At 37.5% G+C, this 26,065-nt stretch overlaps 1 protein-coding gene across 2 annotated transcripts in view; it reads right to left on the minus strand.

Moving 5' to 3' along the window:
- The window catches only part of MMS22L (MMS22 like, DNA repair protein), a 96,427-nt gene that overhangs the window by 59,612 nt on the left and 10,750 nt on the right, over positions 1-26,065 (minus strand). For both annotated transcript variants that reach the window (XM_032185592.1, XM_032185591.1), the window contains exons 5-13: positions 22,381-22,468; positions 22,113-22,290; positions 20,920-21,013; positions 18,874-19,004; positions 14,815-14,928; positions 13,468-13,647; positions 7,885-7,947; positions 652-771; positions 71-297 (exon numbers count right to left, since the gene is read on the minus strand). In XM_032185592.1, coding sequence (XP_032041483.1) covers positions 71-297; positions 652-771; positions 7,885-7,947; positions 13,468-13,647; positions 14,815-14,928; positions 18,874-19,004; positions 20,920-21,013; positions 22,113-22,290; positions 22,381-22,468 — 1,195 coding nt within the window. The remainder of the gene's footprint in view (positions 1-70; positions 298-651; positions 772-7,884; positions 7,948-13,467; positions 13,648-14,814; positions 14,929-18,873; positions 19,005-20,919; positions 21,014-22,112; positions 22,291-22,380; positions 22,469-26,065) is intronic.

Consider the following 26,065-nt stretch of genomic DNA (forward strand, 5'->3'; position numbering starts at 1 on the left):
CCTCAAAGGACCATGCAGTCAGACCAACTAGATCTCTTATGGTACGAGAAAAAACAAATCGCAGCCATACCGTCCTTTAATTTGTTTCCAAGGATGCACACCACTGTTCTCTGCCTCTTCTTTCATCATCCGTGCCAAAATGCTGAGAAAAATGAGGTAACTGTTGCTGGACTCATACAGGGTAGGGACCTGCTGTTCACAACAGCAACTTTTTACCAACTCAAGCATTGACAAAGAAGTTTTACTAATATTTGCCAGACCCTTCAGACCAAGCCACGGAACAGTAAAGCAACTGTTCTAAAAGAAAAAATAAAACAAGTGAATAAGATAAGTAGCAATAAATGTTAATATTCAAAAGACAGTAAGATACAATCCCTCACACAAAGAAAAGGGCATGTTCGTACCACAACTCCAAAAATAAAAACACATCACAAATGTGCAAAGTGTTTTCACAAGATCTTAAAATCTGTAGCCTTAATGAAGAATAAAAATACATTCTAATTCATATAGCAAATTCAGGCATACTGTCATTGACTAGTCAATTTTTCAGAAGTATAACAGTCATGTTTGGCCAAAGGGGTATCATAATTAATTGCTAAAAACTGAAGATGGTCTACGTGCAATTCTGTATTTTTATATTCATTTACTTACCAGGTTCTTGCTGTAATAATCCCAGAGTATGGTGACAGCAGATAGGTTCCAGTCCCAGAAACTACTCAAAGTCAAACAGCACTGAAGATACATTCGTAACTGTTCCTCTAACACACCGGTCTTGCAAAGGGAATAAAAAGTTTAAATGTAGGAGGGAAACATCACCATGTCTACATATAAACCCAATACTATCAGACTACCCATAATCATTTCTTCATATAAACAACGTTTCTATTAGAATGAATCCAGACGAGGGCCACTAGGATGATCAGAGGGCTGGAGCACCTTTCCCATGAAGACAGGCTGAGGGAGTTGGGGTTGTTCGGCCTGGAGAAGAGAAGGCTCTGGGGAGACCTTATCAAGGCCTTCCAGTGCCTAAAAGGGGCTACAGGAAAGCTGTGGAGGGACACTTAGTCAGGGACTGCATTGATAGATAGGATAAGGGGTAATGGCTTTAAACTAAAAGAGGGTAGGTTTAGCTACAATAGAAGGAAGAAACTTTTTAATCTGAGGGTGGTGAGGCACTGGCACAGCTTGCCCAGAAAAGGTGTGGATGCCCCATCCCTGGAGGTGTTTGGGCAACCTGGTCTGGTGGGGTGAGAGGGGGGGGGGAACTGGGTGGTCTTCAAGGTCCCTTCCAACCCAACCCAAACCATTCTATGATTCTCAACATATATAATATAAAGTAAATGGCATCTGCTATTACAAGCAATGAACAAGAATATAAAAGCTGACACACACACTGTCATCCAATGCATGTTGTAATGCAGCCAGTAAAATAATTCATCGTGCACCCTTTCAGGTGTCCACACTGTTGTAGACTTACTGTAACCTCAATATTGGGGGCCTAACTTGAAACAGTTGCATGGTACAGAACCTTACAGAAGAGTAAATAGGGCACTACACTGAATGCATAATAAATCAGCTGAATGTTTAAACCCTTCTGTCATGTATGTCCAAAGGAAAACTCATTTACCACTGATACAGAGGGAAGGTACAGCTATCTCAAGAGGTCATGCTTCTCTTAACAGTACAGAAAATGGGAGGATCTTTTTATTTCTGAATCATGTCCCTTGTTAAACTTTTGCAACACTGCAATATTGATAACATCCCAGACAATTCTGAATGAATAGCAAATAAACCTCTGAGCAGTTGCAAATGAGTTCCTCTGCAGAAAGAGAAACATTTTCCAAATGTTTCCATCAGTTCCAAACTTTGCAGACGAACCAAAGATGACCCACAGTGAAGAAAATACGAAATTCCAAATAATTTGAACACAATGAAGCACTCAGATTATGATTGTGAGCTACTGAGAGTGAGAAAGCTTTTGATATAAGCAAAACTGGACTTGTACCAAAATTAGGATGTAAGGAGCTCCCCACTCAGAATGAAACCACGTGTTTAATCCAGTCTGGTTTAGGCATCTACTTCAGGATGATACTAAATATAACACCCTGGGAGGACTTGACCACTTGCTTTGTGATGAGAGAAAACCCTGAACTATTTTCAAATACATCTAAATACTACACGGGCTTGGAAATCCTAAATGCTTAAGATGAACTAAAGAATGATAAAAGGGGGAAGAAAAAGTAAAGAGATACAAGATGGTGGGACCTGATGATCTTAAAGGTCTTTTCCAACCTAAATGATTCTGTGAGATGAGTCTTATGACTTAAAACATAGCACCAGGAAGGGGAATGAACAAAACCTTTCATGTCTCAGATAAATATCAGGAAGCTCTCTCTTTCTGTTCCAATTACATCACTGGATCATGGACTATACAGGGTCCTGGTTTACCTATGTCCAACATTAATCCAGTTCAGAAAATGGCTAAATAAAAAACCCAAAACAATAAGAAATATAACAACAACACAAAACAAAACAACCTACATGTTTTTGCCTGATGCCAGGCAAAAAAAAAAACAACACAACATTAACCTGTGGGGATATTTTTTGTTGTTTTTAATGGTCTTTCATTGAGTACCTGTTACTGGAAGACAGTGACTTAAATTTCACCCACAATGCTCTCTCTTATGTCTACTGCGTCTTCGATCTGCTTCCCCACAGTTGCAATAGAACACAGGAGTTGTAACTCATTAACTTATCTCTAGCTTCATAGATTTGGATATACATTCCTGTGGAAAACATTATTTTCTACACTGTATCAGAACACTATAAGCAATTACAGCAATCATCTACAATAACTTCTAATGTCTGCCTTCTCTTCTTATGAAAAATTAATCTAGGTTATACGCCTTCTAAAGAGGTGTATTTCTAAGGCAAGTTGAAAATTGAAAAGGCATTTTCAGTTGTCATAGAAAATTACATATTATATTACATTACAGTATATATAACGTATGGAAAACACTGAAGTATCCATAGAGAGAACACTTCAAGAGAGTAAGACATAGTGAATAGCAGTTCAAATACAATAAAAATGTCAACAAATGAAAGGTGATTATCAAGAATTGTTCTTAAATGACATAACACTACATCTAAAATCAGTAGTGTCCCCAAAATAAAAATAATCTCACTCAAAACCAAGGGACAGAACTGCAGCCATTTTAAACTGTGCTATTTTTTATGAATAAGATCAGGAGTCTGGATATAAAACTAACTGAATATATCTATTCCTCTAGAGAGATCTACCCCGTTACAAAAGACAACAGAACAAACAAAAACCACACACACCCATTTTGGAAAGAGAATGCTTAGTCCTAAAACTGTAATTTGTGCACAGGATTATATTTATGATCTAATTTAACAAACAATGACTATTTCAATTAAACTAATTCAACAGAAAGCATGGTATTGTGAGCAGCTTCAATTTCAACCCTTATTTATCCGTCCAACAATAGTTTTAGAACGGCTTCCAAAACCAAGATAGTACTGAAGGCTTTATCTTGAATTTAATATGAAAGAGTTCTCCAGACTTCAAATATCCCTGGGATTAATGGATTCTTTCATTTCTCTTTTGCTTAAAATGGTCTCCTGCACTGCTGGAAATACTATGAGAACTCTTGAGGTAGTCAGCTTTTAATTTATCACAGAAGGGAGGAACACCAGATACTATCAAAATGATAGTATTATCTAAACACAACATTTTTCTATTATGACCTCCTACTGAAGAAATAAAATTGGTTTCCTAGAACTACAAGTAGTTCTGTATTTCGTTTAGATTAGAATTAAACACCAAAGTAGTGAAGGTATAATAAAATTGAGGCAGAAATCAAACAATCATGAAGCATTTACTTCCCCAAATGAGAGAAGGCTAGTAAGACAGACTGCTATCAGCCCTTACAAACAAACAAAAAAACCCTTTTGATTCTCACAATAACAGTTCCTAAACAAATTCATCGTATACTAACAACCCATAAATTTAATCAGTTTGATGTTGCCTAGTATACAAATACAGATGTTCATATTCTTTAAATTCATAGTACAGTAATTTTCATTTTGTGCAAACAGAATTGTAGACCAGCTCTACCTTTATTGTTAGTCCCAAAACAGAAATCCAACTTACAAAAGAACTAGGCAATACATCACGTAACCAGTTTCCAATAATTGTCTCAAGTGTTGAAGATGGGGGTCTTTGAATATAACTGCTGGTTTTGTGATACAGATGGGAAACCTTTCATACAAGCAATTGTCTTCAACTCTATCTACCAAGATTAAAAAAAAAAGGTGATTACTGGCTGAGAAACTCACCAATCTGTCAACTGTTTGAAACTGAAAGGATATATCCAAGGAATCATAGAATGGTTTGGGTTGGAAGATACCTTAAAGATCATCTAATTCCTGCCATGGGCAGGGACACCTTCCACTAGACCAGGTTGCTCAAAGCCCCATCCAACCTGGCCTTAAACATCCACAACTTCTCTAGGCAAGCAGCACTCTACACTTGCCCAGGTATCCACTACTACTCTTGCCTTTATTTACAGCCTACAGAGTATCTTTACTTCCCACCTATATACTGGTCCCCCCTAAACTGAACAGCACCTTTACATCTTTCCCTTGCTCAGCTATATCCTTAGAAGCAAGGAGTTCCTACCTGGAGACTGCAGCAACCCTCTGCTACCTTTACCTGGACATAGGGTACTTTCCTCAGGAAGTCCTTATCACCCCCAAAACCAGGCACATGCTGCATGAAAGTAGCTGAGGTTGTCTGCTGCCTGCATGAGGGCTGTCCTCTCCATACTGGGGATCACCCACATGACAAAAAGGGGGGTGAGAATCCATGGGCAAGACTTGCTGCTCAGGGTCCTGCGTGTGAAGATGGGACCACCGCAGAGGCAGAAACCATGCATTCAGGGACAGCAGGGACCATGAATCCAGAGCATCATCCCGTTACTGACACAGTATTTTACCTCATGAGAGAGGCATGTTCTGTGATTATCTTGAAGATTCGCTGGTTCAATTCATTCAAGCTGTTCTCAGTTAATGTGACTAGAGTCTTTTGGTTTGCACCATCACCTTCACCATTGATATTTTCCTGAAAACCTTAGCTTTAATCACTAAGTTCAACCATTTTACTTCAAATACAAAGAAGTTGCAGTTTTAACACTGGTTAGTCATTTTTGCATCCCAATATTGAGCTGTCCTAATGATGTAAAAGCTAACTCTAATGTTTGCTGATTCATCAGCAAAGGTGATGGTTCTTTTCTCTTCTTTCATGACTCTCCCTTACCCTCAAAATTCATACCTGCAACAGTGGCTATTAAATCACCTTTTCACAACACAGAAATTGAAGGTCATGTGAAAAGAAATTATCAGTTACTGGTAGGAGAAAGATTATCAGTTTACATTGCAAATTTATGATACGTACCTTTTTCAAACACACAAAAATATACACACTTAATTTCATTTCAGTTTTCCTCATCTGTTGTATATTTCCATTCATTTTATGTTCCCACCTTTATTGTCTATAAGCTTTTGAAGTTAAGGAGCAAGAAACACAAGTGGATTATGAAGTTTATGGACATCATTTGAATCCAATGATATTAAACGTAACCAGATTTTAACCTCCCATATACTTAAAAAAAACGAAGGTTCTAATCACTAATTCCTGCCCTCTCTTGTAAATGAGAGATTCACTACAACCTTTTCTTCCAACATTCTTTGCAGAGCTATTACTGTGCATCCCTATGCACTCTTCTATAGAGTGCATGCTTAAAAGGATGGCTTAGGTAGGATTCACTAACAAGCTAAAGCCAAGCCTGAGTGGGCAATATCTTCAGTACCATCCCATTGTTCATTTCAAAGAGGAGTCTTCTCCCTTTTTTTCCCTGCTTGTCCATGTTCCATTTCATTACTGACTTCTTGATACTTCATTGTGCTTCCCATTCCCATTTTCCTGGTCTCAGAAATACTCACTTAGCAGATACTTCAAAGGTACAAGTGGATAACTCAAAAGGTAAAAGCAGACACATGAAGCTGAGAAACTGACAGAGGAGATGGACATGTCTACAGGTAAAGGAAAAGCTCCCTCCTAGACACTGTCAAGAAAGATGGAGTGCAAGAAGAAGGGGAATGCATTTTTTAATAAAAGTATGTACCATGCACTCACATATGCATGTATAGGTACAAATGCTCTCCAAGGAGCATTTCCTACAATCAATTAACTCCATAATGGAAAAAGGAAAAATTTCAATAAAGGAAATAAGGTAGGTGACTCCTTGGACTGTTGGTAATAGTTGCAAACAACTTTGGCAAACGGGTTTGTTTTAAATCCAGTCATAGTTGCCTTTGGAACTTAAAACAGTCATTTGTCTTGTATTTCTGTGTCATTTTTCAAATCTTCTGAACTCAACTGTCTAGTTACCTTAGTAACTGTCTACAAATCAATACCTGTTTAACAAAAGCATCAAAAATGCTTTGTATTTTGTGTATATTCAGCTTTAGGATAATATTTGTTTTAAAATAGTAAGATTTCACAAGAAAAGAGGAACAATACATATGTAAGAAGTGTCCTCTTACTGTCGTCAGGTTGCTGACATACAGAACATTTTCCTATGCAGGAGAATGGCTAATAAACTACTTCAGATATTGTTGCCTCATATCTCATCTAAATTTCTCTAGTTTCTCTCCAAGAATGGTAAGCATCCAGTAAGTGATGTCATCACTATAGTTTTAGTGTACATGCACAGTATGCATATTCAATTATATACCATGAAATTGTTAAAAAAAAAAAAAAAAGTTAACCTTTTATTAAGCCAAAACTATATACACAAATGTTAGAGTTTACATGCAATGTGATTTTTCAACTTTTTAATAGCCAGCCTCTTGTATCAACTATCCTAACAACTACAAAATATATTTCTGTACAAACTGTAAGAGGCATTGATCCTTACTCTGCTTCTACTACATCTGTCACTACTGCATGAGCAAGGCAGTAATAGCAATAAAAAAGAACTGATTCCTCTTCTGCTTTCAACAACAGAACTTTGCAGGATTTTTTCCATCTGAGACCAAATACAAAAATAAACATGTTTATTCTCATTTTAAGCATACACAAATTAAAGAAGTTATTTTTATAGGTGTTGCTGTTACCACATTTGCAATTTGTACCATGCAACTTCACAACAAATTTACAGAGCTGCAACGTAATATATTTAAAAACATGATGAACAGCATATTTAAAAGCATTTTAAAAGGAGGTCAATTCTGACCTCTGGGCCATGAAGCATTGCATTAACAGTTCTGCAGAAAGAAAAATGATAAGGTATGAAATGAGTGCTCAGAAACTAGAACCTTATCAGTAAGAGTTTGATTCAAGCCTGTAAGACAAATTGCTCAGCAAGGCAAGTCACCTTCCTGCTGTGATGAGGATATAGCTGAATTTTCAATGCAACTGACTATCTCCCTCATCATGTCTCTTCAACTTGATATCCTTACATTCAGTATCTGGTTTACATTTTCTAAGCATCCAGTTCTTATTCTGAATACATCTTGTCTGAGTAGCCATATACCTACCCTTCCAGGATAATTATCTTTTTCCTTTATCTGACAATTTAGCATCAAGCATAACCACTTTAAAGCAAGTGTAACTGCTAACAAGGAGGGAACCGTATACTGCCAGAGTTCAGATACGTCAAGGATGTTCATTTACCTCTGATAAAAACACTGGAATTCCAAAAATACACTTGTTAGTTGGTCTTTGTTTCATGCACTGTCTTTTCCAGAAAGCATCCCTGACACTTCCCATGTTCATTATTTCTTCCTTTACACACTCACCTGAACATCAGTGGATTTTTTAAGGAGTTCTTCCACAAACTTCCAATTGGATTCCTTCCGTTTCTGAAAAATAATGACTAGCAGCATGAAATAGTATTTGTATACCTCACAGGAATCATTATGTAATAATGCGAAAATAAGAGGATGAGAAATTTACAGAAATATTTCGTTTCATGACAGCATATTTTAGTCACCACTGAAAACAGATTCTTTGCTTTATGAATGCCTGTCCTAAAAATTAGATCTAAACAACAACAACAAAACCCACCAAAATTCATATACCAAACAGACCAAAAATAAAGGGTATGCTGTTTTAACTGGTTTAAGGTACTCATTTAGAATACCAACCTTCATTTTTAGTAAAGAAGCAAAAACATTCAGACATTTTTGATTTGTATGAATAATGTCTTAAAATTTGTCTTTAACATTCTCTAGAAAGGAAGAGATAAGGAATAAAAAGAAGGAAAACATACAATCTTACTTCTCTTTTTTTTTTCTCTTTTCAGTGAAAAACTACTTCTAACTCATTTTTCCTATGACAATCACAAAGGATTGTTTTGGCTAATTTAGTAAGGAATTGGTCAGGTAGCAATGACCTAGATAGAAAAAAAATCAGGGTAGGTCAAATATGGCCCACAATTCATATTTTTCAGCTTGGTAAGGCAGATAATTGCTCATTTGAATTAACTAGTCCATACTAGTAAAGTAAAAAAGTTGCATGGCAATATATATTGAAAAAAGAAGTTTTTCCAATTAAGGCTATTTCCCAGGAAAATAAATAAAACGCAAGCCAGTCAACATACTTACCATTCTTAGCTACATCTAGATCACCCAGGATTATCAAAAATCACCTCTTAGGTTCAGTTATGTATATAGGTTAGATAGATGATAGATGCTTGAAGTAGTACTTTTTTCATTGTCCTGCCTTACTCATTCCCTCCACTACTACAACTGTTAATCCTTTTATTTTGCAGATATCTGTCCTTTAAATGTCTGTACAGAGTTTATCATAAAGAGCATCCTATGCTTTGTTAATGTAAATATAACTACTTCCCAGCAGCAACACTACTGTCCCCTGTCCTCCTCCATTAACTACACTAGTTAATGCCATGGCTTGGTGACAATTCCACAGAGGATTTCAGAGATTACTGAAAGAATTTTAAAGATCAACACTTTAAAAAGATACAGCAATATATGTGCAATGTAATTTGACTACTTAGTGGGTTTACATTTTTGCACTACAAAAAAAATATTCTGGAAGACTGCTGATGTTAACAAGTCACAGTCTATAGACTGTTTATGGGACAAACGTGAATCAAAAAAGAGATCTGCAGAAAGTTGAACTGACGCTGTGATTTCAGAAATCAGAAACTTCAGCAATATCAATTAAGGAGTTCCTACTGCTTTCTCCTCATCCTGCCCTCACAGATTTAACATGCCACTGCTCAGCTGTTCTGGTACTTCTGTTTGTGGGACCCAGTGTGAACCAGATCAGTGAACCAACCTAGAGCTTTAAGAGCTAAGTACAGAACAGAAACAGGAGGAGGATCTGAGCTAGGTCATACAACAGGACCACAAATAATTGTGCCAGAACAGCAGAGGGTATATCACGCCTTGGGTGGTGTAAACAGGACTTCTTAAGCTGTTATTGATGCCACAGCCTTTGTATCATGAAACCACAGCTGAAATCCTGTCAGAAGGAAAAAACACTGCATCACTGCTTTGTGTTTTGACTGCTATAATTTCGAGACTGATATTGTGTGATTACCTACACAGTCCTACTGCAAACTCCAAGTAAAGTTAATTGACTGCTCAAAGGCCAGATTTATCAGAGATAAATGGATATTAAAGAATCACACTAAATGGCTACGAGACCTCTGGTTGACTGGAGCAGCCTGCTCAGAACATGCTTGTAGCACTCCCATAGCCCAACGGCACACAAGTTATATGAAAGGTGTTTATAGCCACAGTTACAGCCCAGCTGCAGTATGCAGATCACCTTACAGGATCCTTGAGTAATTTAGGGCAAAATCCTGACACCGGCTGGAATTGATTACCAGAACGCACCCGGGTTCAGCCCAGACTCAGGAAAGAACAGCACCAACAACCTGCTGCACCCTTCTTGCAGCCTCAATTGTCTCTGCCTTTTAACAGACGTTTCATTCAAATCTCACTGCATTTACATCCTAACAGTATTCCCTGCTACCCTGGCAATATGGCATAGCAACTGTTTCAAAGCCGTTCTTGTCAGAGAGTGTGTAGAATCTGCATCTCTTAGTCCAAACCTGCTGGCTTACCATATCCCCCCTCCACCCTCAAAGAATCCTAAAATCAACAGAACCTGGAGACCTCACAGTAAGTAAAACTGCTCCTGAAACAAAAAACTTAAGCTGAGACCCTCTGGGTTCTCGGGGAGAAACTTCTGCAGAAGAAACTAACACCTGACTACCTGTAAGATCCATCCTAGGCTTCCCAGCTGGAAGTCCATGTTTGCATATCTTGCTATGCAGTCATTTCAAATTATTCAAAGGCAAGAATTCTTAGCCTCAAGTAATTCTGCCTATATTTCCCTAGCCCACGGTATATTGAAATTGACCCCTGCAATGTTCAGAAGTGGCAATTTTTCTCATTGGGTCCCATCTGCTTTTTAAATCCTGCTTCTCAGAATAGTGAAGTGGAACCTGAATGTGGGGTTAGGGATAGAGACATACACCGTGCATCCCTCAGAACACAGAGGGAAAAATTTTCTAGCTGTGTGCCAGAAATTTTCTAGTTTTAAAAGTGGCTTCATGTGTATGAAATATATATTCAATATATATGAATCATTGCATATTTGAAATTACATTATATGAGCTAAAGGGGAAAAATAAAAAAGAAGCAAGTCTGAAATCTATTTAGAATTTTAAAAGCTTTCATAATAACCTCAAGGCCATGCAGACCACATTAAAAAATTGAAAGTCTTCCACAGATGACATAGGCTTAGAGGCAATTTTTGCTAGGGAGCACATGAATAACCATCATTATGACACATCACCCTCCCACCTCTGATCACAGTTAATTAAAAGAAAGCATGTGTCATGAAGCTATCACGTCAGATGTTTAACCAACAAAACAGGACTACACTGAGTCCTGATGTAATTCCACTGACTTCAACAAATTTATATCAAATTTTATCCTACTATCTTCAAAGGGTGTTTGAGGATGTATTTCATGGGAAGAAAAAGAAATTATTACCATCAACTATTTACGACAGATTACATTCTTGTTGCTGACAGGTTTGCTTTTTTTTTTTTTATAAGCCCCAGTAGCAGCAGAACAGGGAACCCTGGACAAACAACAAGATTTAAAAAAATGTGAGGCACAGCTAACAGTTTGAACATAAAGAGTATGGGAAACATCAAAAGAAGTGTGCACAGGATGGTCTCGTGATTTACAAATTGGGACTTGGAAATTCTCTTCTCCCAGATGGGCTCTAAGGAAAAAATATTGTTTAATCTTGGGCAAATCACTTCCTGTCAGTGCATCTCAGATTCTTACTTTAAAATAAGAACACCAGGAATCTTTTTTCCCCATTCAATGTCTGCTTGGCTTATTTAAATAATATAGTGCCTCAGGCAAAAAATAATCTCTCATGAGGCTAAATACATAGTATGTATCACTATGAGAGACGGGGAAAAAAAAAACAATGATCAAAGTAAACAGTATCACTGCATTTTGATTAGAGCATAAAATACAAGGAACCCAAGATAAATATCTCCTCCACACTAGTTTCTGTATTCAACCTGGGAATAACCTTTTCTCTCCATCTAAGTTCCTCTAATAAGCAAGGAGTGTAGTAATTCTATCCTCCCAATGTCCCTCTGAAACATACTATGGACTGTGGTTCCTCCCACCCCAGTACCGTAGGATCCTAAAGGATCTGTCAACCCACAAGTAGCAGAAATTGTATGTTCACCAGAACTTCTAGCCAACAGAGATAGTTATGAGTTTTCTAACTAAATATTCAACCACCGAGCTACTCCACCTTCCCTATCACTTTTTTTGCTTTTGATATTTCAGGAAGTTTGTAAGATAAGAATCAATTAAAGTAATATTTAATTAGAAAGTTTAATTTGACCTAGGATTGAAAGCATTCACAGAAGTACAACATGTCAACATTCTTCATACACTGTTTATATACTAATGCTTTTAAAAACCTAAAGATTGCACAGGGGAGGAAAAGATATAATAAAATAAATTGATCAACCGATGTGATCTTACTCTTCCCTTTGCATAGGTCTGCAGTTCATAAACATGTTTCAAGGTTTTAATCCTCCATCCTATGTTAAAATGGGAAACATTTTTGAAATCTTAGTAAATATTTTAGGAGAAAAAGGGTGTACGACCTATACATTTTTAATAGACATTATTAAATTAGAAATAATAAAAGACTCTCCATAAGAAACTTAGAGCTGATGCTTAGGTAACTGGGGAAATCCAGCTGAAATGCAAAATAAACACACAAAACAACAAACCAGCTACATTTCTGGGTCTTCAGCTATCTCTAGCTTCTAGTCAGCTCCCTCTATAGTCTATTAAGGAAAGTTGGCAGTTTTCATACCACTCAAAACAGATGAATTGCCTCAGTAAGTTCCCTTTTCCTTCTAAATTAATGATTACAAAGTTAAAACTAGACAGGATGAATCCCAGACGGAGAGACTGAAAAAAGAGTTGAGGTTTACATGCTCCAAAACTGCAGAAAACTACAGTGAGGTCCATGCAAGAATTTGATGCACCAGTACCAAAGTGTAACCTCACATACAACTTACAGACATGCAAGAATGGCATGCACAGGTCTTACCTAAGCCCTTCCCAGAATACATGGCAATGTCAAGTCCCTCACAACACAATTCTCAGAAAAGAAGTCAATAATCACGGTCTAGCCTAGTTCAGCTGGAAGGAAAAGCTAAGACCATGCCCTAAAGGTAAATGTCTTGCCATTTACTGCCAGGAGCTTGAACTTAACAGTTTTTAAACAGTGTCTGCCAGTACCAGACATCACAGAAAATTAAGCTATGTGCATATATGCATGTCAACGTGCCAATGTTGTGATGTAAAGAGAATACAATTAGCCAGACTAGAATTTATCCAGAACAGAGCTACCACTCCCCCCCATCAAAGTGGCATTACCAACTACACAGTTAATGTTTGAGGTTTATATTTCACACAGTACAATCTAATGTGCTCAGTTCCTAGAACAGCAAACTCAGTGAAGCATTTATGCTACAGGCAGACAGTCTTAAAACACACACTACATCATTAAATATATGTGCTAGCAACTAGCACAGATTTTTCAAGTTTCCTTAATACAGTAACCTACTGAATATCTGGTGTATGAAATATGTCAAGGGCTACTGGACTGCTTAGTGACTTGTACAAAGTGCTTTTTAATATTACCAACGTTAAAGGATTTCATTTAAACAAACATGAAAAATCCTTTAAAACAACATCAACTGTTTTCTGTCAACAAAAATAACCAAGCAAAGTTTGAGACCTAAATAAAATACTGTAACTTTGAGTTATTTAGAAAAAAAGCATACTCACCTTTTCATCTAGATCTCCATTACGGTCAAACTGGTAGAGTGATGCCAGATGAGTAATAATCCACCAGCTAAAGCTCAATGGGTCTTTACACTGAACTGTTTCAAAAACAGATTTCCTTTCAGAACCACTTGGTCTTTCAAAGATATTCTTTAGATTTTTGTTCACCAAGCTCCAGAAACACTGTAGAAAATCCAAAAATAAACTGTTCCATAAAAATGGAACTGTGTTGAATGCTAAAGCCTACCTTAATAATGTTCTCCACAATACTGTAATTTTTTATTTTATTTATTTATTTATTTACAGAAAACAAGCAACGCGACAGTCATTTAAAGGAAATAACAGAGACTAGCGTTCAGCATTACAAGAGAAAACCTGGAGCTATTTTAGGATGCTTTCCCTCGAATACCAGTAGAGAGCAATGTGAAAGTAAAACCTTTGGTCACAAGGAAGACACTTCACAGGCAAAATTAAGAGTGTATGGAATGACAATGAAGAGAGGATCACCAGGTTTGTACTCATGACAGCTCATAGTAGAGTTCATTAATGAATACTTGAAATAACAGATTTTTGAAAAACTCTTAGTCCCAAACTAACCTAACAAAGAAAGAGAGAGTAGTAAATAGTAGAGAATCCATCTGGAAGATAGCAAACTGAGGTTCAGATTCCTTGCTTTGTTCAAAGTCAGTCCGTTACAATACTGATAAACTGATTAATCTCTTTGGCTCAGACTCCTATTTATATCATATTATGTCTTCCTACAGACTGTACCCATCTTCCCTAATTATGCAAAACCTCTCTGGAACTTCTTTGCACTTCCATTTCAACCACCTGAGCTGGGTGATGCTACAATTACAAGCATCAAAATCCAAGTCGTTCTCTTTTATAGGTAGTTCAGGTACAGGTATCAAAGACAGGAACATGGGCTAGATCAATCATTAGTCTGCTGTACTTACATTTCTAATACCTGGAGATAAATCATTGTGTGATATAATACATAAATTGCAAAAGATTAATAAAAATGTGTAAAGATGTTTTCTTTTCCAACATGTCCTACTATACAGCTTTCAGTCTGCTCCTTCACATTCCTTAGTACAAGTAGCTACCAAGTTTAATAGTACCTTAGGCCATAATCAAATAGTATACTGCAAACCTAGAGTCAGGACTTGATGCACATTAGAGAATGTGGCCTAAAGCATCACCATGAGCACGCAGTCCTTCTAAAGCAAAAATGAAGTTCAGTTCTATTGTCAGATATGTGAACTAGTGCACTCAGGGCAGTTTGGGAACATTTGGCAACTACACTGCATATGTAACGTGAATGCATATGTAACAGTATTCTTCGATTACCTCTGTGTGAGACCCTTTATTTCTGAAGTCCAGAAGCTGTATAAGTAGAATCCACAATTCTTTAATGCAGATACAGGGATAATGGTGACTAGTAAGAGCCTCAGAAGGTCTCACCTAAAAGACAGTATGCAATACAACAATTCAGAGAAATATTATTTTTGAAGTTGCGTTTTATGTACCAATATTTCCTGTTTCCTGTACACACACACACTTTTTTTTCCCCCCAGTTAAATAATATGGATACAATTACAGATTGGAAAGCGCATTATCCCATTAACAGTGAAAAGACATCTCTCATACTACAAAGACTGTTTCCTGATTTTACATACATTATAGGTTGTACTATTTCTTAGTTTCTTCTGAGCCACTTTCAAACATTATTTAATGCAATGAAAATGGCTTTCTGAGGCCTAAATGAAAAGGAATTGCAATAAATACTGTTTCGTTCTCTGACAGTAGGGAAAAGCATAAATGATTGATTAGATTTTCTTGATGTTTTGGGGAAGATAAGAGAAAGATTTCAAATGATTTAATAGCTATTATTGTTGTTATTTTTAACTGAAAAATCCTTAATGACTAGGCATAATGCTACTAGAATATGTTTTTGTTGGCATGAGGATGTTAATGTTCCCACAACATTTCACAAAATCTGCTTTTCGGTAAATTTACTGCAAGGCATTCTTTTAATATGCAGAAAACAGCATATTTCAAGTCATGTACGTTATTTGATTACTATTCCATATTTAACAAAATTCACTCAGACTGATGCATTTCAAATGCAAAGCTGTCTTCTTGTGATTCATCTTTCAGTTTTACATTCCCTGAATTGTGAAACAAAATAAGCAAAACAGCTAAAGGAAGTGCTAAATACACGAACATTCTCTCCACGCTTCAATGTTTTTAAGATCTACCAGCACTGTATTTAAAATAATCATAGTATAGACAAAACTTTTACTTACTTAGGACCTATGAATCTACTGTGCTGTATTCAGAGAGAGTAAAAAAAAAAGGTGCAAAAAACTTTGCTTAAGGAACATAATTCAGTACATGTTACCTTCAGCAGGGACAAAATGCCAGAAATGTAGTAAGAAAAGAGTAAGACAAATCAGCTTAAACTCATTTTATCCCAAAACAGTCAGTACTCCAAGTTTGAACAGTAAACCTACACCCCTTTTAAACCAATAGAGGGGAATGGACACCTAGAGAGACCCATTCATCTAACACACTGCAAGATGAAAAGCTGTTGCTATACTTTCATGACAAATAAAAGGAGTCTAGGGGTCTAGCCAACTAATTCCTAGACACCTAAATCTGATGCGTTGAATCTTGGATTTTTATATCTTCTTGCTCTCCCTGCTCCATTCATGCACAACTGTTCTCATATCACACTGGGACTTAAAATCATTTCTGGGTTTGGCAACCTAACAGTGTAAATTAAAAATTAAATCAAAATACGCAATGCCAATAACAGTAGAAGCTGTGTGAAAGAGACATTACAGAAGTGGGAGTGAATGAATAAAAACGGCATTCACAATTAGAAGAACAAGTATATCACCAGTCTCAACTTCTGTTTCAAATCTGCATAATATTCTATAAGTATACAGACTTTTTATTCATCATTCACCTTTAGAGTAATATATTTGCAATGACTGTTTTCATACAGTTCCAAATTAGATTTAAATACTGTAACACTTAATTATAAATATGATTTTATATGTATTTAACATATAAATTACATTTCATATGTATTAAATAAATGTAACAATTTGTTTTTTGATAACAAATCCTGCTTACCCCATGAAATTGTCAGGGTGGACCCAGCATCAATTTAAGAATCTCATGAGACCAAGACTGGAATATTTTAAATAATTCTATTATTCACATTCCACATTTGCCACTTAGAGTTTTTCATATGCCTATGCCTCCACATGCTTCTAGCTAAAGATCTATTATGGGAATCCCTCAATAACCTAAATTAATCTTATGTAAATATTATCTTGAGAATAATCATCAGAGAGACCAGTAAAGTCTATCAAAAATTCATTATTTAACTGCTAACTTCCCAAAACTGAAGCAGCCTCAAAAATACTCTGGCTATGACTCACCAGCAATGAGATCCCTCAGAAGGGAACAGCCTGCATATTGCAGATGCACTCTAACACCAGGGAATTTTATGGAAGTATTAGGTACACAACCTGTCTTACAAGTTAAGAGTTTTAGGCCTTTTACCTTGAGTTATTGCAGCAATTTGTACCTACTACTGTGCTTTTCTACAGGACAGCAGGATCTCTTCTGCAAGATGTGCAGTATATGACCAGGATAGAGTATGGCTAGTAGTATCAAAGCCATATTATATATAATCAAAGCCACATTGTATAGAAATCTCAGTTATCCTTTGTTTAACCCATATTGCTTCGTTCAGAGATAGTCTGGATCTCCTCTTGCAACATCAGGAGTTCAATATCTTGGTAAGAATTGTGGTAAACTTGGGGTAATACAGCTCTGGTGCCAGGGATGTGCTGCTGAGAATAGAAAGAAGGGATATATATGTCTCTGCCAAATGTATCTCAGGGCACAATGAGCTCAGCATGTGATCCTTGTCAAGTGTCTTGACACTACAACTCCCCAAAACACAGATTTGAAAACGAGTATAAAGGATTGGTGTTTATGTCCTACCTTCCAAGAATACTCACAAATGCTACAAGCTGTGCTTCTGAATATTCTCAGCCCAAAGCTTAAGGCATGTTTTAGTGATGAGCTGACATTGTCATCTATTATGGGTCTCAGTTGCATTTTCAACAGTTTTGAGGAACATTACGTCCATTACTGGATTGCAGCAACAACCGCATACTAGAGGAGGAACTAAAGGCTACTAGAACAGGCACCAGCTGAAGAGGGGTTATCCAGCACACGTCCAAGCTCCACTTCAGAAATCAATCTCAAATGTAACTAGTTTAAGATATGCAGCCCAATCCTAGGGAGAGCTGAAGAAAAACAATCTTCTGTCTTTGTAATGTGGTGCTGTGGAAGTAGGATGAATCTGTCATTTTAAACATGTGGCATTTCAAAGCATCAAGCACAACGGTCAACAGATACTACTTGAATCTTCCTTTAAAAAATTTACTCTCATCTATTTGACTTTTGAGAGGGGGAGGAGGTTGCAGTATTATCTGATAATTTAATAGATTAAAATAGATTTTAAAACGTAAGACAACTCTCTCCAGAGATAGTTTAAAAGAACAGTTATCAAATGCTGCTACAGCTATTTTCCCACTGACTCCATAAACGGCAATATGAAATAAAGGGGAGTCCATTTTTCATGTCTGTGTACCAGGAAAATTATAAATTATATAGTGGTCACTGCTACTTGGAGGTCTCAGTTCAGTCCTGTATTCACAGATCACGCATGCCTATCTAAAGAAGGTTTCAACACAGTCAGGGAAGATTGCACAGCTCTTTTACTAGCTGATATATGGAGCTATTATGAGTTTCTAGCTTTCGAGTGCTCAAAACAAGCAAGAAAAACACTGCAGCTAAAGAAGGAAAGAAAAAAAAAAAAGTTTTCCCTTGACAAACGTAAAAGAGCTGTCAGAGAAAGATGAGGTTGTAGAAACGGGAGAAATGTAACAATAAATTGTAATATGACATTCTGTAAATGTCCAGTTAACTTACTGCCAGGATTACAGTTATTCTTTTTGTTCCTGTTGAGAGTTTGAAAAGTTTTTTTTTTCATCTATAGCTCTAAACCTTTTAGACTGTGCCATGTTTGGCATTAAACCTGGAACACTGAACTTATGAAATGTGGCACTCACTTCTGCTCTGTACACAGTGCATTTCAATAGTACTCCCTCATTCAACTGCCAGATGGTCATGAATAAATATAACACAATTTGAGCTCCTAACAAATAACACTCTTTAAAACATGGAGATATTAAGCCATACATAACATTTAAAACTTAGCAGTAAGAAGTCATCTATGCATTGGTACAATATCTAATTCACATGTATCCTGAAAGAAGTATCTAACTACCCATGTCCTATATAAAAGAAAAAAGTTACCTTCATATACTTGTTGATGGACAAGCTTATTAAATCAGATATAAGATTTCCACAGTGTGTTTCAAATAAACTGCTACTGGTTAAATTCTCTCCAGTTAGATTTATGAAATTGTTAGCATACACAACTTGTCCTAAAAAATAAATAAATAAATAAATAAATTACATCTATTTAGTTAAGAAAGACATGATTTGTTTCCTATCCTATATATCTTAGGATTGGTTTGCTGAGCTGTATGTAATTTTAATTTACAAACTCATTTGGAAATCCTCGTCCAGTGTAAATTCAAGCTAATCCTTTCATTACTACACTTAAGTCTGATATTATTCTGGTTGACAGTTGAATAGTTTGGCATTTTACAGCCTTTAATTGGTACAGTTTTGCAGGGAAATTAAGATTTATTTTTCTGCAGGTTCCCCTTTGTCACATGCCAGTGCGCATGTTCTGAAATCACAACATGTTTTGCAGATATGCAAGTTGATGACAAACAATTCTAGAGAGGTCTAACACTTTCCTTAGGATGTGTTGATGTAAAAAGCTGGCATGATCACATTCCAGCTTCAGCATTTGTAGACATTAACACAGATAAAAAGGTAAAGTTAAGAGGCTATGAGATCTTATCTCCCAAGTTTTCCAATGGTACAACTCCCTTGACATCACTGGAACAGAAGATACATAGAACAATACTGTAGTTTATTTTTGGAAATGCAGGGTGAAGCCCCAAATCCACAACCTTGCCACTGGTCTCAGCAGCACGAAGTTCCCATTCAGCATGCTTTACAGAATGAGATGAGAACCTAAGGAATTCTACAAGGTACACAGAATACAAGACAAAATAATACACACAGACATATCTTGACTAGTGAATTTTGTTGTTAAAAAGCACGATCTTTCTGTTACAGAAATGGATTACTACATTACTGCTCAGAACTTTACCTAGAAATAAATACAGAATTCTGGAGGACAAATTACATACAACAGTCTGCCTATCCCTTCTCTAAAAGGTCCCCAAAAGGGGACCCCAATCAAACATAAAGAGAAACCTGGAAGTTTTATAGAACAGCCAATCCATACATTCTCCAGAAACAGGCATGCAAAATCAATGAAAATGCATGAAGCTAAGGAAGGCTGTGTTCTGAATGTACTCAAAGCTCATGAAAGCTAACCTGAGTTTCCATACCATTAGTTTGGCTAAACATACAATGCTTTCTTTTCAAACCTCAAGGTCACTTCAACTGTAGCAATTCCTTTACAGAAATTATATAGATAATTTATAACAATGAGGGTGTTTGTTGCAGTGGTACTGATTACAGGAGAAAACATATTTTTGTGATTTTGCTAGCATGGAGATGAACAATACACATAATTATCACAAAGAAAATAATGTTCACTTCTGTATTTTAAGAATTTTTCTTCAGCCACCAAACTACTGCAATTGCTTTCTGTGATTTTTTCTATAGTTTCTATAAACAACTACTTTTTGCCATTTTAAAGCCCAATAAGTTTTTTGTTGTTGTTGTTGGTTGGCTGTTTTTAAACAAAGTCCTCTGACTAAGGTTTCTTCCTTTGTCCAGTATTTTTTTAGTGTAGTATATAGTTAGCAATGTAGATTCTCTGTTCTGGTCCATCCTTTGAAACTCTTCCTACATTGTTCGTATCAAACTGTTGTTCACTGTTAAAAATGCTTTTTACAATATACTTGCAATTTCAAAAGGTGTCTTGCTATTAAATACTTAGTACATTGCAAACATAAGTCAAGAACAAGCTTTGTAATCTTGGTCAAGTTTTGATAGAAGAAATCCCTAATATTATTCCATTTAATTTGAGCTACATGTAGGGAAGTTTAATTAAACCAAGATACACAGGCCAAACATTTCATAAGATTCACAAAATCAAACCTACCTTCACCAAAATTGAATTTAGCCAATTAAATAAAGCTATGCTTAAGAACTACTACAAGTAGGAAATTGTTCTGGACAAATTAAGATGAGAAATCTAAATCCATCATACATACAAGAATAAGTTCAAGAAAAATATTGTATACTTACTCATCATTTTTTCACCTAGTACATGAAGAATTTCCAGCACTAGCCAATGGATATCTAAGTGAAGGTGTAATAAATGCCATGATGGTGGAAAGATCTGTGATTGAGAATAAACACATTTATTTGTAACTTTTCTTTAGTGAATTCTGGACACTGTACTAAGACAGACAAAAAGCGGGCATATATTTTGCCTGCAGTAAACATTATGGATATATATGAGCAAATAGACTATAACATATAAACATGTCATTCAGTTAAAAGAATAAAAAAAGAAACCTTCATGACAACCTTCTCTGTAGAGGATGCCTGTGAAGTCTTTAATATGATCTAAACTACAATTTAAACAGTGTCTTGATTCAGGCTTGACAGATTAAAACTAGTTATTTTTTCCTTTCCAGCAAAAAAAAAAAAAACCTTTACTTTAGCAGTGTGTGTGCTATCAGGTAGCACACACACTGTTAAAGTAAAGTATGCTCTTAAAGTAATTTCAAAATTTCACTACTCTCTTCCTTAAAGATTGATTGAAATTACCGTTTCTTTCGTTAGCTCAACAGTGGACCTATTGACAAACTAAATGAACAGAAAGATTTACAATGCTCCTGGTCAGTGGATTGTTCCTCTCTAGATATAAGCTTATGAAATCTAAGATTGAAATTCCCTTTTTCTTTTTTGAAAACATTAATTAATTATATATATGCACAAATCTTAGTGGGGTAATACTTTACTTGCATTCAATACTGCAGTTGCTTAACTTCCATTTCTGCACTTTTCTTCTTTATATGCACACTCTTTCCCTACTTTGAATCACATTTCAGAATGTATTCTTAAGAAATACGCCTCCTACCAGGAAGTTCAGAAATTCTAGCCATTATCAAGGACATATAGTGAGGAATTTTTTAAACATGCTACGCTAACTCAAGCCTACATATTTGCCTGTATTATCGTTTCTATAAGGCAGGAATAACTGCAAAAGCTATTCAAATATAAAAATAATTTTTACAAAGCAACATAAAATCCAGAGCTCATTAGGTGTGCTAGCCAAGTATGGGATGACATTTAGTTTATAAAGTGACAAAGAAAGAAAACATAAATCATAATTCTAATTTGAAAAAAGACTAATTTCTATTCAGACAAAATTAATCAAACTGAATACGTACTCTCACAAAACAAAATTAAAAATTATAAAAGCTATCAACCTTTGCCTGGTGTTGAATAGTGAATGCTGCCAGGACATTACTAGGGAGTTCACAAAGGTGCCCAATGTGCAGGGTCAAAGTATGAAGCTCTTCCACCAACAGTGATGGTAACTGGGCTTCTAGTTCTTCATATGGGTGGAGTACTCCATCACTATCCACTTTAGGGGGTTCCAGATACCTGAACACACACACACACATAATCAGAAAATGGGTAAGATGCAGCTATAAAAAGCTTAGAAAATAAATTAGTAAATTGTGCACGTCTCACCTGAAGATGAAAACTTTCACATAATGCAAAAACTCAATACACTGACGCCTGATGCCCTCTGCTTCAGAGTGCAAGTTTGCAGCTTGACCTGAAGTAAAAGAGATCAATAGCTTAGATCAGATGTGGCCACACTTTGACCCATGTATCGTGCATTCCCCGCAGGAATTAAAACAGACCAGTAAAAAAACACACTTTTCTGAAACCAACCTGGGAGGTGCCTGGTGGCAAACACCCAATTCCAAATGCCATCTTGCCAGAGTGAGCCATCCCTTATCTTACTATCTCGGACACATATGCCCATACAAAGGCAAAAGAAAACATCCAAACCAAGGACAAGCAGGGACAAGGAATCAGTGCTAGAACAAACCATTCAGCCCTACTGCCCAGCTCCATGTCTGCTTCCAAGAGACCTTTAAAAAATTTAAGTATGAAGCGATTTCTCAAAATCCTTTTCTCCTAGGGAAACTCATAAGCATAACATTATTTGGAAACATGCTTTGTAACTTCTCTTCCTAAGAAGAGTTGCACAGTGCCTTAAGATGTGTGAAGCTAAGATTCTCTCATTCACAATCCTGTATCCTGCCTTTCATTTGTAGCTCTGTACACCATTGTTTAGTTATTGTGGCTGCCTTGCAATTCCACTTGCTTCTCCGCCTCTTTCCCCACATCTTGTTTTCTAGCTTTCAGCATTTATTACAGAAAAATAAAACTGATGCATAACAAGGTAAATATAGTCTTTTAAATACCCAATAACAACTGCCCGATAATGTATATACATAAATGCCTAGTAACCAGTCAGCCTGCAACACTTGTACCTGATTAAGCACAACGCAATCATTGTTAAGAGCCCCATGAATGGGAACAGCAAACAAGTATTTTGAGAAGACCCTAGTGAAAACTGTATAGCACTAGAGAAGAAGCAGGGCAAAACCTCTTTGCTGCCTTCTTCACTCAATTGCATATCCAGGGGAAGGCAACCCAATTTGCTCCTCTAGCCAGATGACCACTGGGGAGTTTTCCCTTCGCTTTTCTTGCTTGTTCTCTCCCTTGTTTCTTCCCATCTGCCACAAGGTAACTTTGAAATTTAGATATGCCACTTGCTATGGTCCCCACAAACAAGGCTTTCTGCATATATGTCCATCTCAGCATCTTTTGTGCATCAGCACTCATTGAGAAAGTACAGCAAATTAACTGGCACAAGGACCATAATATTCCAGTGTAGAGCTCACCACTACCTGACAGAAGCATCTACTGTGGTAACAAACCACAATTTTAGTGCACCAAATCACTCTCTTCAAATGGAAATATTTATAGATATTACTGCCACTATATAGCAATTACAATTATTTTATCTTTGAAGTTCTGTTTAAGCAAAATTTTATATTACATTAATTCACTGCAAAATGTTTTGTATACATTATCAGTGAAACAAGTGGAACAGAAAAGGAACAGTACAGTGTTCAGCACAGATCAAGCATTTTCAAAGAAAGGCAAAAAAAAAACCAGAGCATTAGAAAAGATTTCATATCGTCTCCATATTACACAGTTGTCCAAAACAAGTCTCCAAAGCCCACTCAGGTAGATAGGAAATTAAATGCAAGATAGAAGCATAGGAGGCCACTGACTCGGGAAGAAAAAGCAGATGAGGCCTTCCACAGGCAGCTGCAAGTTGCCTCACATTCCCAGGCCCTAGTTCTTATGAGGGACTTCAACCATCCCAATATTTGCTGGGAAGACAACAAAGTAAATGTCCAGGAAGCTACTGCAGAGCATTGCAAATAACTTCTTGATGCAGGTCGTAGATGAGCCAGCAAAGAGATGGGCGCTGCTGGACCTGGTACTAACAAACAGAGATGGTCTGGTTGGAAACGTGAAGGTTGAGGGCAGTCTCACCTGCAGTCATCATGAGATGTTGGAGTTCAAGATCCTATGAGGAGGAAGCAGGGCAAAAAGTGGGACTGCGACCCTGAATTTCAAGAGAGATAACTTTGACCTCTTCAGTGATCTAATTGGAGGAATCCCCTGGGCCAGGGCCCAAGAGGGAAAAGGGGTCCAGGAGAGTTGGCTAATATTCAAGTATCACTTCCTCCAAGCTCATGAACAATGCATTCCTGCAAGAAAGAAGTTGAGCAAGGGTGGCAGGAGACCTGCATGGATGGGCAAGGAGCTCTTGTGAAAGCTTAAACAGAAGAAAGCATACGTGATGTGGAAGAAGGGACAGACCACTTGGGTGGAATATAGGAACGTTGTCAGAGAATGCAGGGATGCAATGAGGAAGGCCAAGGCCTGATTAGAATTAAATTTAGCAAGAGACATCAAGGATAATGAAGGCTTCTTCAAATACATCAGCAGCAAAAGGAAGACTAAGGAACATGTGGGTGCGCTGCTAAATGAGGTGTGTGCCTTTGTGATGGCAGATATACAGAAGGCAGTTACTGAACGTCTTCTTTGCTTCAGTCTTCACTGCTAAGGCTAGCCCCCATGCACTATTGAGCCTGGAAACAAGAGAAAACCTGGAGAGAAGATGACTTTCCACTGGTTAAGAGGATTGGGTAAGAGGTTATTTAGGCAAGCTAGACACCCACAAATCTATGGGTCCCAATGGGATGCACCTAAGGGTGGATGGAGTTGGTGGATTTGATTGCTGGGCCTCTTTCCATCATCCATTGGTGGTCTTGGTCATCCAGAGAGGTCCCGTATGACTGGAGACTCGCTAATGTGACACCGATCTATAAGAAGGGTCATAAGGAAGACCTAGGGACCTACAGACCTGTCAGCCTGACCTCAGTGCCAGGTAAGGTAATAGAACAGGTCAACTTGAAGGCAATCACACAACATATGCAAGACAATCAGGGGATCAGGCCCAGTCAGCATGGGCTCATGAAAGGCAAGTCCTGCCTGACCAACCTCAATTCCTTCTATGATGAGGTGACTGACGTGGTAGATAAGGGAAAGGCCGTTGACATAATCTACCTAGACTTCAGCAAGGCCTTTGACACAGTCTCCCACAATATTCTCCTTCAGGAGCTGGTAGCCCATGGTTTGGACAGGTACATTCTTTGCTGGGTTAAAAACTGGCTGGATGGCTGGGCCCAGAGAGTAGTGGTGAATGGAGTGAAATCCAGCTGGCAACCTGTCACCAGTAGTGTTCCCCAGAAGCTGGTGTTGAGGCCCATCCTCTTTAGTATCTTTATTGATGATTTATTGATGGATGAGGGAATTGAGTGCACCCACAGCAAGTATGCAGACACCAAGTTGGGGGGGAGTGTAGGAGGGTAGGAAGGCCCTGCATGGGGACCTGGACAGGATGGGTTGATAGGCAGAGGCCAATGGGATGAGGTACAACATGGCTAAGTGCTGGGTCCTGCACTTTGGCCACAACAACCCCATGCAGCGCTACAGGCTTGGGGCTGTGCAGAGAAAAAGGATCTGAGGGTGTTGGTCAATGCTCTCTTGAACATGAGCCAGCAGAGTGCTCAGGTGGCCAAGAAGGCCAACAGCATCCTGGCTTGTATCAGGAATAGTGTAGCCAGCAGGACCGGGGAGGTGATCATCCCCCTGTACTCAGCTCTGGGGAGGTTGCACCTCAAGCACTGTGTTCAGTTTTGGGCCCCTCACTACAAGGAGGACATCGAGGCCCTGGAGCAAGTCCAGAGAAGGGCTACGAAGCTGGTGAAGGGCCTGG

The sequence above is a fragment of the Aythya fuligula genome, chromosome 3 (genome assembly GCF_009819795.1).
Source record: "Aythya fuligula isolate bAytFul2 chromosome 3, bAytFul2.pri, whole genome shotgun sequence".
Lineage (NCBI taxonomy): Eukaryota > Metazoa > Chordata > Aves > Anseriformes > Anatidae > Aythya > Aythya fuligula.